The sequence below is a fragment of the Buceros rhinoceros genome, unplaced genomic scaffold (assembly GCF_000710305.1).
Source record: "Buceros rhinoceros silvestris isolate BGI_N320 unplaced genomic scaffold, ASM71030v1 scaffold41457, whole genome shotgun sequence".
Classification (NCBI taxonomy): Eukaryota; Metazoa; Chordata; class Aves; order Bucerotiformes; family Bucerotidae; genus Buceros; species Buceros rhinoceros.
The window spans coordinates 1-18,622 of record NW_010421155.1 but is presented as its reverse complement, the minus strand read 5'-3'; the positions used below and the strand labels follow the sequence as shown (position 1 = coordinate 18,622).

Here is an 18,622-nt window from a genome sequence, read left to right as displayed (position 1 = left end):
ATATCTAAACATTATAATGATCCAGATAGCATTGCCACTTATTTGCTGCTTTTTTGAATAGGGGGGGTTTGTGGCTCAGATTCAGCACTGAATTTTGTTTCAAGGCAAAGTCAGTTCAGTGTTTCTAAATTAAAAATTAAAGATAGTGAGCGACTCCCACAACTTGCATTCTCCATTTATCCTGCTGGCTGCATTTCCTCAGCTACACCGTTATCAAGCACTACGCCAGAAAGGGGTCGCATGTGTGCGTGTGCACAAACACTTCTCATCACTGAGGTAATTACTGGTTTGCACTGCAGTACCCTTCTTCTCCTCCAGTAATCTCATTGATTTGTTTTCTCTTAATACAAAGAGGACAAAACCCTGCTGTATTTCCAATGTACGTTCATTCATTCGGTTTAGATTCCAGAGCTGCTAATGCATTGCTGATGTCTAAGAAGCCTGGGTTTCCTTTTTATTAAAGCCATGAACAAAACACATCCCAACTGCAGAACCTTCACTCTGAATGTTTCGCTAAAAGAAGAACATGGAAGCTAAGGAAGCAGTTTGGTTCAAGCTTCAGCGATGGTAAAATGTTCTTACTTCCCAAGATACGAACATAAAATTACCAGGCTGGATTAAATCTTTTGTCCTTCAGATATAGTCTTTCATCTCTACTGTTACCACTCCAAGATAAATAAGAAATTGAAAACAATGCTTTGATTGTCCTTGTTCAAGGACTTTGCAGCAGGTAAGGGCTAACGCCCCGATCTGGCACAGTATTTCGGCGTGGATTCATCTTACAGCAGCCATCGGCTCCACTGCCTTCCGGCCTGGTGTGAGGCCCGCGAGCAGGCTGCTGCCGGAAACCCTGTTAACATTCAGACACACTCCAAGCCAGAGGAGTGATGAAGACCCGTGTCATTAAACGCGCTGTATTAGATACTCGCATTTCATTGGGTTTTTTTACTCAGAGAAGTAGTTTTATTCTCCATCTTCCCCCAAAAAGCTGAAGCCTCTTACATAAAACATAAAGTTTTATTAGAAAAGTAAAATTATGCCATACAGAAAGGAATTTTCTGGGACAGGAATTTGCATATTGCAGTCTTAATGTTAAACTAATGTCCAGAGCAGGAATTTAAGGTAGGAGTCTCTCAAGCTGCCTTTGGTTCCAAGTTCACTACACAACTCTTCTCCTGCAGCACGCGTTTTTTAACACTCAACTCCTGAACCGCCGTTACTTCTCCTCTTCTCTCCGTGGCCGTTTGCGAGGGTTCATTTCAGTATCTTCTGCATTTTGAGTGACAGCTGGAGGCTGCACATCTCGGAAGCCATGAGACTGTAACATATAAACAAAATCATGTGGTAGCACTTCTGTGGATATAAAGCATGAGTAACTAGTTCCCAGAAGATCAGAATAATGTATGATGCTGTCATTTATTTTAGATGAGCGGCCACAGAACGTTTATAGATCAGCCTAAGCTCAGAACTGCAAGCTTTTCGACACACATGCCAACTAATAACTCTGTCTCCTCACTTTATTTTTAGAGATACTTTATTTTCACCAACTAGGCTATCATTTTCATTTTACCACTAATAACCCCTATGGCCATGAAGCACTGCTTCTCTGCAAATTAACTTACGCTGCCTATTTAAATAAATGAAAAGCCAAATCCTTCAGTCCTTATTCAGGCTCCCACAGAAGCAAGGAGATGGGATTATTAATTGCCTCAGTCATTTTCAGAAACAACACTCTGTTTTTTCAAAACCTAGGATATTTTTCTTTCATGTGTCTATTTAATGAACTGAAAACATCAATGAGATGTTGCAAGAGAATAGTCTATCTATAGAGTCAGTCTCTGGACTGCAAAGACTGTTACAGTAACTCGCGGGATGAGAAGCTTTACCTGCCAAAAACTAAACACAGAAGTGAAAACTAGATGCTGCTACTCTGAAGAAAGCTTAAAGTGATCTATTTGGCCTTGTACCATTTTTATTTTCTGTTACCTTAGCTCACAATTTAATGATTTTTTAAGATTTTAAAATATGACAGATCTGGAAAAATCAGTTAAACATGTCATCAGTGCAGCTGGAGATACTGAGACATTATGGGAAGCCTGCAACTGCCTGTCTTCCCGTCTCCAAATACCAGGCAGGGAGCACTGCTGACAGCTCAGTGCAGACTCGCTGCAGTGGGGACTCAGAGAGGAAAAGGGGTTAATCAGAACAAGAAATTGCTTCGGAGATATCCTCAGTGCTCAGGTAGAGGTGTGGGGACGAGAGCGTTTCAGGAAAGCTGACATTTCAGGTTGGTGCAGTGTGAAGCAACAGGCAGAATTACTACCAGGCAGGTGACTTTCTAGAATGCCAGTGTGTCCCACACCACCATCAATCCAAACCAAAACCAAACCCAATCAAAATGTTTTGCTGAAGCCTCCCGTCTTTGTATTTCTATTTCTAAAGGCCTCACCTCACACAACCTGCTACATTTCGAAAGGAACAAACAGCAAGAGGTGCCACAAGGGTGGAATTGTGCAGTCCCTCTGCTATTATAAGCAACTCAAGTGTTATTCTAAATAGCATAATGGGGAATCTTCAAGTTTAGTGTTTCACTGCTGCTTGCATCTAATCTCTGCCATTTCCCTTAGGCACAAAGGTAGAACTCTAGCCAAGAATCCACTTAACCCAGCACGGTCGGCTCCCAGCGAAAGCATTCCAATGGTTATAAAGGCCAGAACACGATAAAGTAGGCTGCTTAGTATTGATGGTTTGCATTTAGTTAAAGGCTCCTCAAAAATGCAAGAATTTTCTTCACATTTGTGAAGGTTTAGTGGTTTTTGATGGCAAGAACGTGGCTTGATTGCTTGAGCGGTCTTCTCATTGCTAGTCTGGCAGAGCCTCCACAGCGCAGGGAAATACTGACATTTCCTACCCAGAATACAGGTCCTGGGTCTCCATCTTTCACGATGAAATAATCAGGTCACATTACCTGGGAAATTTAGGTGAATCAGATGATCTACTTACTCCCTTGTGCATAAATCAATTTGCATTTTTAGGCTCTGCATTTAAGAATGAACCAGCCTGTGAAAGAAACTCTGTTTCATGGGATGGGTGTTCCACGGCTTCCACGCTTGCCCAGAGTGGTGACCGGTATGCTGGGTGACCAGTGACTGGTATATGCCAGTATGCTGGGAAGGACACAGCAGAAAAATCTAGAGCTTGGTCATGAAGTTACACAGCCACTGAACAGCCAGTTTGTCAATGGTACCTAATTTGCATAAGCCTAAACATCTTTGAGGATCTTGAGGAATTTATTATTTTTTTAATTATCTTTTTTTCTATGCTGGTTATACATAGATAACCACAGATCAGATCTGGAAATGTCGAACGTGCATTTACATCTTCCAGTTTAACTGCAGAGATAGGAATGAGAAATGGTAACAGCAGACTGTTACCGTCAGACCTGAATTTGATGAAAGAACAGGGATAATAGACTTTTTACCTAAAGAAACTGTCTGCTGAAGCAGCTCAACAGGATTAAGGGGAAAAAACACAGGGATAATCTTCAATTTTAACTAATCTTTGATTAGGATTTCAAGATTGTGTGCATGCACACAGAAGAGCAGCATAGCTGCTTTATAATGCATATAAAACGGAAAGGAAAAGGCAATTAAACTGTCCATGATAAAATCCATCTGTTTGTCAGCTGGACAGAAAGGGCTGCGCGCTCACAGTGCATGATCCAAACAACCTTGGGATGCTGCCCCACTTACCCTTCCAGCCTTTACAGAACTAACACTATATACAAATATATTTGCAGTATTGGTTCTGTCCAGGTGAATACATTCAGGACGGAAAAAAATCGGATTTCCGTTCAGTAGTTTGAGGATCTCATCTTATGACAGCAGTAAAACCTGCAGGAAATGCTATGGCAACGTGTTTCCATGAGGACACCAGCAAATAGCTATGGCATGTACCTATGTGTCTGACATCTGAAGATACAAGAGTCAAGCAGTGGGGTTTTTTACACCTAAATACAGCTTAGACACTGTATATTCTCATTAATATGTATCTAAGCACTCCACAAAAGAAAATAATCACAGGATTTATCTAGGAGTGAATAAGGACTCCAGCCAGAAGAGAAAAATCTTATGTATTGGGCGGGCAGAGGGTCATTGGTAGGATGGAGCTATAAAAGAGAGAAATACAAGCAGGGTTATATCAAGCAATGCACTTAAAGTGGAGATGTGGAAATATGCATGGAACGAAGCCCTGGTGAGACCTCTGGAACACCACCTATGATTCTGGTCACCCCTGTCGTAAGAAGATAAACTCAACGGGAGCAGATGCACAGAAGAGCCACCCGGGAAACTAACGACCTGACAAGGGAGGAAACAGCTTGGCTTGTTCAAGCCCCCAAAAGGACAGCTCAGAGAGTGCTCCCTGTACCGGCACTTAGGCCAGAAGTGACCATCAAGGGCAGATAAAATAAGCAGTACTAGCGCAAGTACAGATGGGGACAGGCTGCCTGTAAACTTGATCTGGAAATCACAATGTTTTAACTGGAAGAGGACAAACATGCTGGGTCATTTTCCTAGAGGAAAGATGGAAAATATTCATAGACCTGGAGACATCTTGGTATTACTAGTCACCTTCAGAAGGCAAGTGAAAGGCAACACTACGACAGCAAACCATTCTCAGGTTGGTCTCTGTGTCTGAAAATTCCTTTACAGCTCACAATTCACTCCCATCTCTGTATCTCCATCCCAGAAGAAATACTAACAGTAATGTGATATGGTATGGTTGACTCCTTCTGACTCGGTGATTTGTACAACGTTGCCAACCTGGTTAAACAAAAAACAGATAATTATAATTAGTGAATATAATAATAAAAATTCCAGGTGACCAAATGACCAGACGCGGGTTTTCCCACGTTCTTGGGGTAGGTGACAGTGGAATTCTGATGTATCTATTTTCATATAGGTCATTTAAAGTGGATGGATGCCAAATTCCCATCCTTATGTGACCTGTCAGCTCAAATACAATGTAGACCTACTAAAAAAAAGCGAATGATTAATTAGCCTTGTTTCGTCACAGTATTTGACCACATTTTTGGAACAATATTCATTATGAATTAATTCCAAATGCCACTTTCTTAAAATACAAACAAAAAAGGTTTTGAGCACAACTCTTTCCTACACCATTAAGCAGCCATTTGTTCACTGACCTCTCAAAGCTGGGAGATACCCTCAAGCTCTCACCTCTAGGGAGGTTTTTTCTAGAGATTTCACAAGCCTGTCGATATAACCTAGTGGATGGAGAATAAGATGTTCTATTTCTAAGCCTGACCTTGCCACTGACATAAAGTGTAACCTTGAGGAAATCATTTCCCTTGTGTTTCTCCTCTAACACTTGCTTGATTTTGTGCACTTAGACTCTAAGCAAGGCACCGTGATTTGTGCTTACCAGTGCCAAGCCCAGCAGACACCTGCGTAACGTAGACAGGAGATGGCAGAGCAGCTCAAAACCAAGAGATTCTTCAGTGGGCCCCAGAGCCGCCAGTCTGCACCATGCCCACCTCCCCACAACTCCGGTGAAGCCAATACAGAAAGCGTTCTGCTCTCTGCTTGAGACACCCTGCCAAAGATGCTGTTAATTATTTTGGGGGGGTTTTTTCCTCCCTGAGGTGCCATTCTATTAGAGAGCACATAATTACAGCCCGAGGAACGCTGCCACTTCACATCAGCTACGCAGGGAATTCCTCGGAACGCTGAAGTGGTGGGTTATGCTTTACAGAATAGTCTAAATGTGAAGCTGCAGAAGCCAGGCTTCTACAGGTGCTCAGCGAGAGCTCTGCTGCAGGCCTCTGACTCAACAGGATCTTTCCTCACTGCAATGAGAACCCTTAATAATTAAGCTCTGACATTTTCAGTAGTAGAAAGAAAGAGGCAGGTATCACATTGGCCAAGCACAATTAAAGAAAAAAAAAAGGGCAAACGGTTTCTCAAGTCATCTTTGTGCCTCAATAAACTAACACAAACCCAACAAATCCACGATGCATCGTCAGGTAGAGGCAGTTCGTGTCAAAATGCAACAGAATCCAGCTCTTTCTGGTGTTTACAGACAGGCAGTTGTACTCAGAATTGCTGTGCTTCTGCTCCATATTAGCTGTGTGTTTAGAACAGTAAACAAAACCTGCTGGTCTGTCCTTGGCTTGCTTCCTGCAACTTGTATCCCCAACCCTCCTAGCAGAAGAAAAAAGCTCCTTACTTTAGATATATAAAATTAACTTTTGTTCACTCTGCAATCATTATGTTGATGCAACTTCTGTCTTATAAAGGCTGTTAACTAATCAGTGATGTTAATTTAATTCCGCATTCAACAGCCTGCTGTAATCATTCTGCATTGCTCCAAACTGAGAATTTAAAAAACAAAACTCCACCAGGAAGTGTCACTGCCATTCCTCATTCAAGTTTAAACAGTGAAACTATGCACAACAACATTCCAGGAGCATTTTTTGTTCACTCTTTGCAGAAGATGAGGGGATTGAAGCAAGGCTTCTCAATCTCAAGTTGCTGCATGGTGATAGAAGACAGATTTAACTGACCAGCAAAGAGAGGTGAGCTTGCAATACAGTGAAGAGGGGAAAGAGCCAGGAAACAAAAAGACCTCACTGCAAGACAGACCGTCATAGAAGGATCATCCTCCTTCCTTTGGGCTTCTAAAATCACCCTCCCCAGGTCAGCTCTGTCTGCCGTGGGAGTAAACACACCCTCTTTCTTCCTCTGCCGGTCGCTGTATGGTGGTATCTGCAGAACCATCCAGCGGCGTTCAGCAGCAGAAAGGTCCAACGGCTGCCACTGAGGCTCGGGGGTCAGTAGGCTACAGTCTGTCCTCCTGAGAATCATGAACGAGGTGGAAAGTGTTCCTGGGCATCTTTGCCTTTGCATGACTGGGACCTAAAGACTGAAGCCTAAAACCTTAAGACTGAATCTATTCCCTGCTTACAAAACACACAGTAAAAATAAATTTATCCTTAGCCACCAGATGCTAAATTCCTGTGTCTGAGCAATGCCATTAGGATGTTACATTTTGATGAGACATGGCACCTTGTCAGAAAGAAAATACAGCACTGCAGCGAGCCGGCCACGGTGAGAGGGAGGAGCGTGACAGTTCACCCCATGCTGTCACAGGCTGAACGAGAAAGCCCTTGAGCCTGGGTAGCCTGGGACACAGCAGACACCAAGGCCAGAGGTCAAACTGAAATCCCTGCTGGGCCACTAAGGCCAGTCTGGAAAAGGTTCTCAAATGTCACACTTGTCAGTATTAGGCTGTACCTTAACAGCCTACATTTTCACTTACCTCTGACTGTTGTCCCAGTGGAAGATTAAACGAACAGTAGCAGCATGTCCCCAGCTTTCTCCTGGGTGACACAAAATGACAGGCCATTTTATTTATCTCCTGTAACAGCAGCAGCATCAGTAAACTGAACTGAAACTAGACCAGTCTTCCAAAACACCCCACGGTTAAAGCATATACGCCTTTCTTGCAATAACAAATCAGATCTTATTCATATGTACGAGGATTTCACAAGTAATTTATCGAATATACTGAGACACGGAATAACCTCTGTACTGACAGTGTGTTTTATAGAAAGCTTGATGCAATACTTCCATATTTGTAGATAGATTTTGTGCAGACCTAATGAAGGACAGGTACTAGACACATCTTGAAAACAGAGGCAGCATAAAGAAGAGATTTTTCTAATTAGTACTGAAGAAGTCTAGTGACTTTGTCTAAATTCTTCTTCAAAATTGCAATATTCTGTCTCTCAGTCATAATTATGAACAAACATCACCCCCTTTGGGAGAAAGTCTATGATATCAAAGCATTAAGGGCCCCTGGAGCAGCCTGCTGCTTCCAACAGCAAGATGCAAAAGCACACAACCGAAAGCGAGGGGTGGTGGGGTGGGTGGAGAGAGAAGGAAGCTTGCAAAAGCTTGGTTCCAGGGGAGGCAGTCCTGCTGCTGCCGTTCACAGCTGACCACAAGCTCAACCAGTTCACAGCCAGCTCTACTGGGCGCTTTCCCCCGTTTACCCCAGGAGACAGGCAGCAGTCCCTGCATTTTACAGGATGGACTGTATTTTACAACAGTCTCTTTGCGTGGGTCTGCCAGCCTCTCCTACGGCCCTGCCCACGGCCCTCAACTTCTCATCACTTGGTCTCCATCACGTCACCAGCCCCACATGCCCCACGTGCTCTCGTATTCTTTATAGCACAGAGAAGAAAAAAAATGATTCAACTGTAATGAAGACCTAGAGTCTCTAGGCATCTTGCCAGACCTTGCTCCACTATATCTGAGTTAAGATTTAGGATTTTGGCTATCAGATACGGTTCCGAGTCAGGGATCAAAACACATTTTACAATGGGTACAAATTCCACACCAGAATGTTTCCACCTGTACCAAATAAGAGAGGAAAATGCTACTGTAGAATGCAATATTTCTGACTTAACTGGCTGTAGATTAATATTTGACCTCCTTTCTAAATATACCCAGTAGAAATGTCTAGGAACACCCAGCTTAGCTATCACTGGTGGGAAAGCAAGCTGTCTCCTTCATAAAGCTCTTGACTTAATACCTTCCAGCATCTGTGATTTTTTTTTTTTTGCTTTCATAATTAAGAACTTCCCTTCTGCTAGGAAGCGGAATAAGAGTTTAGAGATTAATGCCCTTGTGAAATCTTAGGAAAGGCTCTTTCAAAGGCTTGCCAATCAATGGGGAAAAAAATATCGAGGGGAGACAACAGGATTGATTTTATTTGGGGTTTTGCTGCTGACCCCTCCCTCAATAGTTCCTTTGGCTACAACCAGCCATGGGAGAGCAGGAGGCTCTTTAGCCTTTATGAAGAGGCTGTTGGAAAAAACCTCCTTTCAGAGAGGGTCCTAAAAATCCCCTTGTAATCCACCAGCTCAAGACTTGCACTGAGTCTGTGGAATAAATCCACATCAAAATGAAAACAGCTTTGTACCACTCTGAAATACTCGACTTGAGATACTGCCGTTTAGGATGAGGGGAATATCTCTTAGCTTAAATATTTTACCAACTGGTACAAAGTTTCATTTCTGAAAGAGCACCCACTACTCACTTTAACAGTTCTGTGTGGTTACACACGCCTTCTGGTGAAAGCCCCCATCAGTTTATGATCAAAATGAGGTTACGTCAAGTGAAACTTGTGAAAGAAACTATGTGCAAGGCAATACATGTATCTTCGAATTCCAGCCCACTCTGAATGCCTTCGCATTCTTTGTCCCCATGACTCAATAAACACCATGGCTCCCAAACAACGCTGGCTCTTGAGAAAGGACAGAATCTATTAGCTCTAATTGAGTTTGTAGCCAGAAAGGCTGCCAAAAATAATACATCAGAGAGCGAGAGGCAAAAATGACAAAAAAGGTCAGGTACTGGAAGCTGGGTCGTTTTCTGCATGCACAGCTCAAAGCTCCACATTCTTCACATTCTTGAAGGAGATGGTCTGTAGTCAATCATTTTATCTCACATCTGTGCCAAATGCTTCAGTGCCTGTCCAGACACCGAGAACATCTTTGCCTTTGTACTGTCCCCGGCTTCTCCCTCCCCTCCAGAACAAGGGAATCATTTCTTAGCTCGCAGAAACTGCAGCTGTGGACAGGGAATCTGCGCCCTTTAAGCGCACCATCAAACAATACAAAGTTACAACCTGAAATACGATTTAAGGGCTGAGCTTTTCTTAATTTGCCAGGCTCCCTGCTTCAGAAGAACTGCTCAATTTCCCCTGGTGACCGCAGCAGCAGAGGAGTCTGCCTGAGGTACACTTGCTCCTTACAGGGCAGAATGGAGCAGCCTGTAAAAAACACCATCACTACGGGCTGGCTGTAGTTGAGGATCCCACATACAACTTCCCTCTACATCACAACTGAAGAGAGCATCGGGTAGAGCGCTCCAGTGATGCGGCAAATACAAAATGCCCTTGCAAATAATTAATGGAACATGTTCAAGGGTAATGGCAAAATAAACAATTTTAACTGTTTTGGAGAGGCACTGAATCATTCTCAGGGAATTTAGGAAATCGCAGCACAGTCTGAGGGGGCACCCACTAAGCTGTGTTCTTCTGTTCATGCTTTAACCTGTTCATCACCACATTCCTGTGAGAGGTTTACTGCCCCCAGGTCCATCCCTACATTTTTTGCATTCTCATTCGCTAGCCAATTTCAGTCTAAATTACCTGATTTATCAGAGGTTTTCTTATTATTTAAACACCTCAAGCTTACCTGGCCCACTTTTGGCAGAACTGGATTGGGAGACAATCACAGAAACTGCCCAGCCAGCATTCAGGCTGTGGCAGTGACCTCCTGCAGGGCTAGTGGCCTCCTCAGCTGACACAGCGGGAACAGAGGTAACTCCACAGCCCCAGAGCCTCGGGGAAGGCTGCAGCGCATTAGCTGCACGTCTAAAAACCTAGTTACTCAGAGAGTTCTCAGTACCGGCTGCTTCCCCATAAAGGGTGACTCACTCCTCTTAAGGAATATTGATAGATCTAATATCAAGATGGGTATTAAAAATTTTGGTTTAAAAAGGAAAAAAAAAAATCCAGCACCACTCTCAATCTGTGAGTTTCTGCAATCTGAAAATATCATGACTTGAAAAAGGATTTGTAATCCCTTTTCAAAAATCTAACCAGGAATCTAATCTTCTAATATTTGAAGATTACCTTGGTTTTCAACTCCCAAGCTAAACACCTACCTAAAGCAGGTACCAGTGTGGACTGGCTTTGTCCAATCCTCGTCGTCATCTGGTTTGTCAGAACTACCTAAAAGAGGAAACAGAAGCAAACAAACAAGAAACTCTCCAGAAATGAGGCATGCTGGTGGGAGGGAAGAGAGGGAATGTTCAAAACGCTTTTATCAAGTTACTCAGGAAAAACTCTTGCCTATTGCAATGAAGCTTTCGTGTTAACAAGAAGAAATTCTAACAGTGGCTCACCTTTCCTCAACGGCCAAAATGAAATAAGAGAACCCTGCAAAATGTATTTTCAATGTGCATAGAAGGTAGATTTCTTTCATTCAAGACTTTAAAGAAACCTGAATTTCTCCCTTCCCAAGACGTGCAAACCCTGCACAACTTGTACATTCTGCCATGTTTGTACTAGATACTGCTTGGATCTGTGTTTAGATGCACAGGACTTTACTAGCCCTCTACAAAGAGATAGATTTCAGTCACTGTGGCATAAATGAACTTGGTGCTGCTGCTCAAAACATGCATAAGCCTAGTGATTAACAGAATTTCTGCACCCTGTAGTCTAAAAATGCGCAAGTGGGTACAATACAAAGCAGAATGAAAGTGAACAGACAGAGCGGGGGAGTGTTTTCGCAGCACGAATCACTCGTAGGAGGTTCACAGACAGTCTAGGTTAGATCCCTGGTAGAAGTGGGGGTGGGTGAGACAGAAAAGAGCCAGGAATATTAAATGTAAAGTTCATTAAAAATGAAAAGTAAAAAATTCTGCCTATCTTCAACCTTAGGGGTTTTCATTGTTTGACATGCTTGTATGGTTCCTGCTTTAACAGCAGAGCGATTCCACTGAGCACACAGGGCTCACGCCAAGCCTTTTACACAGCTGAAAGCCCCAACACATATACCGCGTATTTTAGGGATGTAACTCACCATCTGTGGACGACGACAGCCCCAGACAGGCTCCCATCTCACTGCGGGAGAAGGGCTGGCCTGGGCATCTAGCACAATCCACCCAGTTCAGCTTTAGAAACCGAAGGAACTTACTTCCTACCATATCAGAGCAGTCAGGCTGCCCGGCTTGCTGCCCGGCGAGCAATCTCTGGCATGCAGCTGAATTTAGACTGCTTGCGAGCGACATGGAACCAGCTCAAGAACTCACACAAGGGCCACTGAGCTAAATCACTTCTGAAGCTCTGTGACTGATCACTTCTTTAGCAAGTGGTTATTTAGCAAGTGTTTGTGCTGAACGGCTCGCTGGGGCAATGGACACGAGTTATATATGTTTCCCTTGACCAAAGAAAAGACAAGACTGTACAATGACAACTGCTGCTGTTCAAGGTCACCAGGTACCCAGTCTCTGAGGGAAAGCACTGAGTCAAGCAGTCACAGAGCATTCATCTCCCTCGGTGCCCACGCCAGCAGCAGGAAGCTTCATAATTCACGTCAGGGTGACAGAGGGGACGCTTTCAGCAGCAAGCCCAATCACCCGGCCCAGGCGGAACGCAGCGCTGGGCTCTTCCCCTTCCTGCAGCTATCCGAGGAAGCATAAGGAGAGGCTTATTTTTAGCCCTTCGGAACAAAAGCCAATTGCGTGAGAGGGCTGGGGGTGACAAGGCTGCAAGTCACCTGGAAACGGTTACAGGCGTAAGCACCATTTTCAGGCTGTGTAAGCTCCAATTCCTGAACAAGGCTGTTCGGAGGGGTTCAAAACTGGCCAGAACAGCTCCTGGAGCAGAGGCAGCTGCTGAGTGCCATCTGCTGGCCTCGGGCTGCAGAGCTGCTGGCCTCCAGACCGGCCTCAGTGACGTCCGCACGATGCCCGGGAAGGAAGCTCTGGGTTTCCATGGATGCCAGCAGACCAAGCCAAAGCAGCAGATAAAGCGCTTTTCCCCGCTGGGAACAGTCCCTCCGCTAAGACCATAGTTTATTTTTAAACGAAGAGTGGAAAGTTACGTTGGAACTGCTAAATCCGCTGAGGTATTTTACTGCGTGCCCTCTGTAGGTAAAGGTCACCAAAGGAGCACTCCTTGTCCCACCACATCACTAAAGAAGATGATGTGAAACAGCATGACAAACTGATATGCTACCATTTAATTAAGAGCCACAAGATACTTTTAATGCACATTTTACTTACTTTGGCAAGTCTAGGAATTGTCTTCCTGAACAGTCTGGCCTGTACAATCCATCTGTATTTACTAATCAAACTGGCACACACGAATGTAGAGGACATTCTGGCAGTTTTATTTTGCTATTTACAATCACAAATCACATTTGCTTAAATCTTAATAATGTAGTTATTCCAAAGGAGCATGCTTTGTGATTTAACCCCGCCCCAACTTACCGCTGCTTTATGATCATTTGCTATGATCATCAGCTGTTGTGCCAGACCATTCAAAAGCCTCGTTCGAAGCGAGAGGTCCTCAAAGTCGTGGCGAAAAGGAAAGGCAATTCCATCGACTACCACCAGTCGGACCTAAGTGCAGAAAACAAGGGAAAACCACTGTTACTGTCTACAAACAACTGAGAAAAAGCAGTAAGGCCTCTTTTTAAGAGCACTGGGATGTTTTATGTAAGGTGATGACAATCTTTTATATCATACTCAGATGTGTATGACAGCAGACCGCATCTCTCTGTACATATCACAGACCATCAGCACTCCAGGGGAGCACAGGCAGAGCCTCGAGTTCCCCACACACTAGCACGCTTGCTGGGTGCAGAACTGCGTTACGCCAGCTCAGACCAGAGCTGCACTAAGCTCTCCTGTTAGCTAAGGCAGCACAGAGCTGCCCTTCCAACCGGTCCCAGTTTCAGAGCTCGCGCTCCCACAGCTGAACAATGTCCACAGCACCCGCTACAGAACCCACAATAACAATGCTGGACTGAAACCCTTGCAGAAGAGAAGCTGGAGATAAAAAAAATCATTAAACATCAGAATTGAACTTCAATCAACTCTCCCAAACACTAATTTATTTCACCTTTTCCCTCAAAGCTCAGATCCAACCCAGAATTAGAATACATGCTGTCTGTAGGCACTGCTAAGATAACTCATCTATTCTCAGGCTCAGATCACTGATCTATCTCAGAAAGGCGGATTTTAACAGATGCTTAAAGATATTCCAGACACTGTGCAATGGAGCCGAGTATCTATCCTGCCTGAAGGTGTTTGCTTTGCTGAATTATTTCTGGTGTAGCAATCATTAGCTGAAGGTAGAGCACAGTGCTGCTGCTGGCTCACCACCCTTAAGACACTACCTAAACATTAGTCTGGGGTTTTGATCTATTCCAACTCCACTTGTGGTAGCTGTTTTGATGTCCCAAGTTTGTCTGAAATACCGAAGGGAGGTGGATAGTCGTACAGTGTCTGTATGTTCACTCAAATCCTCGGTACCTACAAGTTCTTGCATTAAGGCACAAGATAACAAATTGGAAACAACACAAGAAAACTGATTTTCTGTATTATTGATTTAACTCATTTCTGGGAAGTCGCTTTGTGACTGGAACGTACAAGCCCACAGCAAACCTCACTCTGTGAAATGGCCCTGGGCCTCCAACCAAAACACAAATTTAATCTGAAGAAAGTTAAATACTTAGAATTAAAAGAAGATGTTCCCCTGGTTTCCTCTTTCCTGCGAATTCTTTTCTACCAGTCTGAACATATTCCTCATGCACAACTTTTTGACTTTAAGAACAATCAGTTTAAGAGTACAAACATGACTCATGCTAGAAAGAAATGTACAGACAGTTATGAAACTTGCCTATTGGATTAATATGTCCAGGTAGGATGCAATTTAGTTTAGTTTCTCCCAGTTGCACTTGTTATAAAAGAGCAAGCGAGTAGACTGATGGTATTCAAAGGCAGGTTATATAGGGAAAGCTCAGTAACACGTCTTCTCCACGTCTGTCTCTTCTAGACCTTAAAGAATTAGGTTTATTGTGATAAGAATATTTCTTAACATAGTCTTTCTCATATTACTAGTCTTTCTCATGTTACGAACAAGATCTCAAACTAATTCATATTGCCAGATGACACTCTCTACAACTACGTCTCGCTCAAAAACCCCCTAAAACCTGGAGGTTTGCTGTGGTCCCAGTCTCAGCTGCCAGGTGCAGCCTGTGCAGCTCAGCACTGCACAGAGGGATCAGACTAATTTTAATGAGAGCTGGACTGCAGCGAGCAACCTGTCAAGTCACTTATAGCCTGGCCAAGGAATCACCAGAAGGTCTCACGGTTCTCCTGCAACCTTCAGTATTTCAGGCTGCAGGCCAAGCCCAGATAATCAGCACAGATGGCTCCAGAGAACTGCAGCCCAGCGTAACGGTGCTAATGAAGCCATGTACTTTCCACAAGAGCAAACACAACAGGGCACCGTCAGTACCTGGCAGAGAAAGGGAGATACCAGACCACACTATGCGAAAGTAAGACTCCATCTGCGCTTTGAAGAACATAACAGCTTCCAAAAATGGAAATGATATGCAAAAGACAATCCAACTGAACAACAGTGAGTTGTGCTGTCAGGGAGTGATCTGCTGTGCAGAACTCAGAAATCTGGCAGGGAGGTGGTGAAAATCTGCCTGACAATAGCATTTCACTGAGACACTAGGTACTAGGAAACTTTCTGGCTGCAGTCCACCCCAGAGTCAAGCTGCAGGCTCTGGTTGCTTGTAGCAACAGAAAATGTAATGGAAAGAAGGAGAAGAGTCACTTTCTGGATGCCGAGATGCTGCAGGAGGCTTCTGGTCCTCAGTGATTGTCTTGGACAAACAAGAAAGGCAGGAAGCCTTTCCGATCCCCCTGCACCCCGGTCATCACACGCACCCCTGGCTCAGCGACTCTTTTGTAAAGCAGTTTTATGATGATTCAAAACTCAGTATCGCTGGGATGTAATAAATAGATCCACTGTCCTCACCTCGAAGTGGAGATTCAGCATCATGGCAGCAGTGGTAGCAAAAGCAAACTACTCTCAAGAGTAACTGGGCTGGGAATGACAAAGCAAACAAGCAAGGGAGCTTTACATTTGTACTCTGGCACCAACCAACGTGTCACTGCCAGGCTGATGAGGTACCAAGGTGTTACTCATGTTACTCTTCTATAACAGATGAACATCCCTGAAAATCTTGAGTGTGAAGATGAGTGCTACCTTCTGGTAAGTCTGCAATAACTCTTACCTTTGAATGCTCTGAAAGGAAGTCTGGGAGGAGGTAGACCTGTGCAAGAAGCTCGATGTAGTCACGGCAACGGAAGTAATATATGTGAGAAAGGATACTTTCAAGAGAGAAAGACTCCAGAGCTTTTATATGATCTGAAAACAAACAAATAGATGAGTAAATGAGTCAGAAGCCTGTACTAGCATACTTTCATCATTCTGTCAAACTACACCTTCCACATATAGCAACAGCAAAACCCCCAGAAACAGAAGCAGTCAAGGTAAAGAGTGAGGGAAACACACCTTCCATCTGGCTTGAAAGTCAAGAAGGTGGTGAGCAGATGCTATCTCAGCATTTGCACACAGATACACCGGAGCCTCCAAGGGAGTGCTCTGAAAATGAAAAATTTACTTCTGAAAAAAGAACTTCTCTAGTAAATCATTTTCAAGCCAGAACACCAGCAGAGGACAGCAGTGACTATCCATCATCCATTGTTTAATGCACAGGCAGCAGCTCATTCAACACAGTGTCCTTTTACTGCTGCTCAAACAGAAGTTTGCTCCAAGAGCAGAACAAAAGTTGTGTCAGTATCCCCAACACACCAATGACTTACAGAATAAATCTTCTCATTAAATACAACCTGGCTATATTGACCTCGTGTCGGAGCTGAATTCCAGCAACAGATTTAAATACGGAGCCTTGGCAGCAACATCGCCTTAAGAAATTCTGCCATTCATCTTCTCTTGCCCCAGCTACCCTTCCTGTCACGTCGTGTCACAGAATCATAGAATACCAGGCTGGAAGGGACCTCAGAGATCATCTGGTCAAACGTTTCTTGGCAAAAGCGCTGTCCCTGTGTTGCAGCTCGTTATCCCTCCATTTTGCTGACAGAGGTGTGTTTGGGTTTTGCTGTAAATTCAATCATTAAATTGCTAAAAAAATAAACAACACAAAAGCCAAAAAACCCACATACCTAAAGAACCCACAAATCATCCTGTAGAAAAAGAGTTCTTCTTCAAGCAGATCAGCCTAGTCTGCAGCACGGCTCCGCATACCGATGCTGCTGCTCAGGCGTGACACAGGTGGAAAGAAGAGGCTGGCAGCAAGTTAAGCCACACTTAAGCTATCAACTGCTGCTGAAACCTCAGACGGTAAAACTGCACCCTCTGAGACACTCGTTTCACTCCAATCCCAGCCTACTAGGCAGAAGAACTGACTTCACAACACACCTTCTTCTTGATGAGCCTCGGCAATGAGCTGGCAGTGCTGCACACAGGCACTGGCCATGTCCACTACTCTGTCCACCATGAAGCTGCCTTCGGTGTCAATGAACACGGCTTCTCCAGCTACGCCCCCAAAGCACTCGGGGATCTGTACGTCTACTGCCAGCTGCATACTGCCACGGGAAAGAGAGAAAAGCGTGACTACTGACAGCGCCGAGCTCTCCCGCCCCGCTCACCCTGACGGGACATTTCTGCGGAGGGGCACAGGGAGCAGGACGCAGCACAGCCATCATCACCATCGCATTTACAACGCTGTAGAGGAACCAGACTGCAGTCATGACAACGAGAGCAATGAACTCTCTCCATAGTGAAATTAAACAAAGAAAAGTGATTCTGAGTTGCACAAAAGTAATCTGAAAATAAAATACCATAGCTGGGTTTTCCCGACACCCGGCGCCCCACAGATCTCGGTGATTTTCGTCAGCTGCACACCACCTCCCAGAATACTGTCTAGTGCTGAACAGAAGGTGATGATGGAGCCCTGGGATTGCTCTTCTGCCAGAAGTTCCAGCGCTGTGCACTGCCTGGTAGTGCCCGATCCCCCGGCAGTCCTTGCTGCATCCCCGTGACATTCCTGCCTCACAAGCTGCAGCACTTCCAGTGCCTCTTCTTTGGAGATTCCGATTTCTGGAAGAGTCAAAACCACAAAACATTACCTTATTTTTATAAGTAGCGATTTATTTAAAGTATAAAGAGATAATTCATCTTTTTTGACAGAACCTGGTCGTTCGGCAGTGTAACACAAAACTATTAATCCTTCCAGCACAACACTTTGCAGGGCTTGCCCACACCTCTGGAACTAATCAGGTGATTTTCCAAAGAGCTCAGAGCAATGACGCCCCATGCTCGGAATTCAGGTGACAGGGAACTACCTGCAAATAGAAAAATCAAAACTAGACATGGATGAGATCTGGCAGAGCACTTCACAAGTTCTATGCTGAATGTGTGATCACATTGATTTCATCCGAAGCAAAGGAGGTCCTGTAAAAGGAGTGACGTGGCGGACTAGTAAGTGACAGTGACGCCTACTGAATTTTCAGGATATCCCAGGGCTGGGCACCTTGCAGATCATTTTCAGGCTTGACACACAGAGCGAGTAACAGAGATGAGGCACCTGCAGTAGCTGTGTGTCCCTCTGTATGCACACATCGCTGTTGGGATCGAGCTGCTCCCCTTTGACCTTTGGGGCAAAACTAGTACCACAGAGATAATCAAACCGATAACCCAAATCATGACGCTCCTTACAGTGGCCATGCAGATCTTACTTCGGGTTCTTGAGAAAGGGAACTTTCTGACTTCATGCGAGTTTATTTTGTTTGCCGCACGTACAGAGCTGGGGAAAGGAGGAATGTCAGACATCTCTGGGTTTTCTCTGCTGTGTCCCACTGGCACCTACCGCTCAGAGGAAGGATCTTTTATCAGAATCGTCTTTTTTTTTTTTTTT

General features: G+C 44.3%; 1 protein-coding gene across 1 annotated transcript; it reads right to left on the bottom strand.

The window, feature by feature from the left end:
- Positions 1-1,075: 1,075 nt before the first annotated feature.
- RAD51C (RAD51 paralog C) lies at positions 1,076-18,050 on the bottom strand (the record flags this gene model as incomplete). Its single annotated transcript, XM_010139554.1, has 9 exons — positions 1,076-1,318; positions 4,763-4,823; positions 7,342-7,402; positions 10,761-10,827; positions 13,092-13,223; positions 15,917-16,050; positions 17,125-17,291; positions 17,547-17,805; positions 17,970-18,050. Coding segments are annotated over 9 exons (1,064 nt in total), but the record flags the coding sequence as incomplete, so codon positions are not given.
- Between the last annotated feature and the right edge of the window lie 572 nt (positions 18,051-18,622).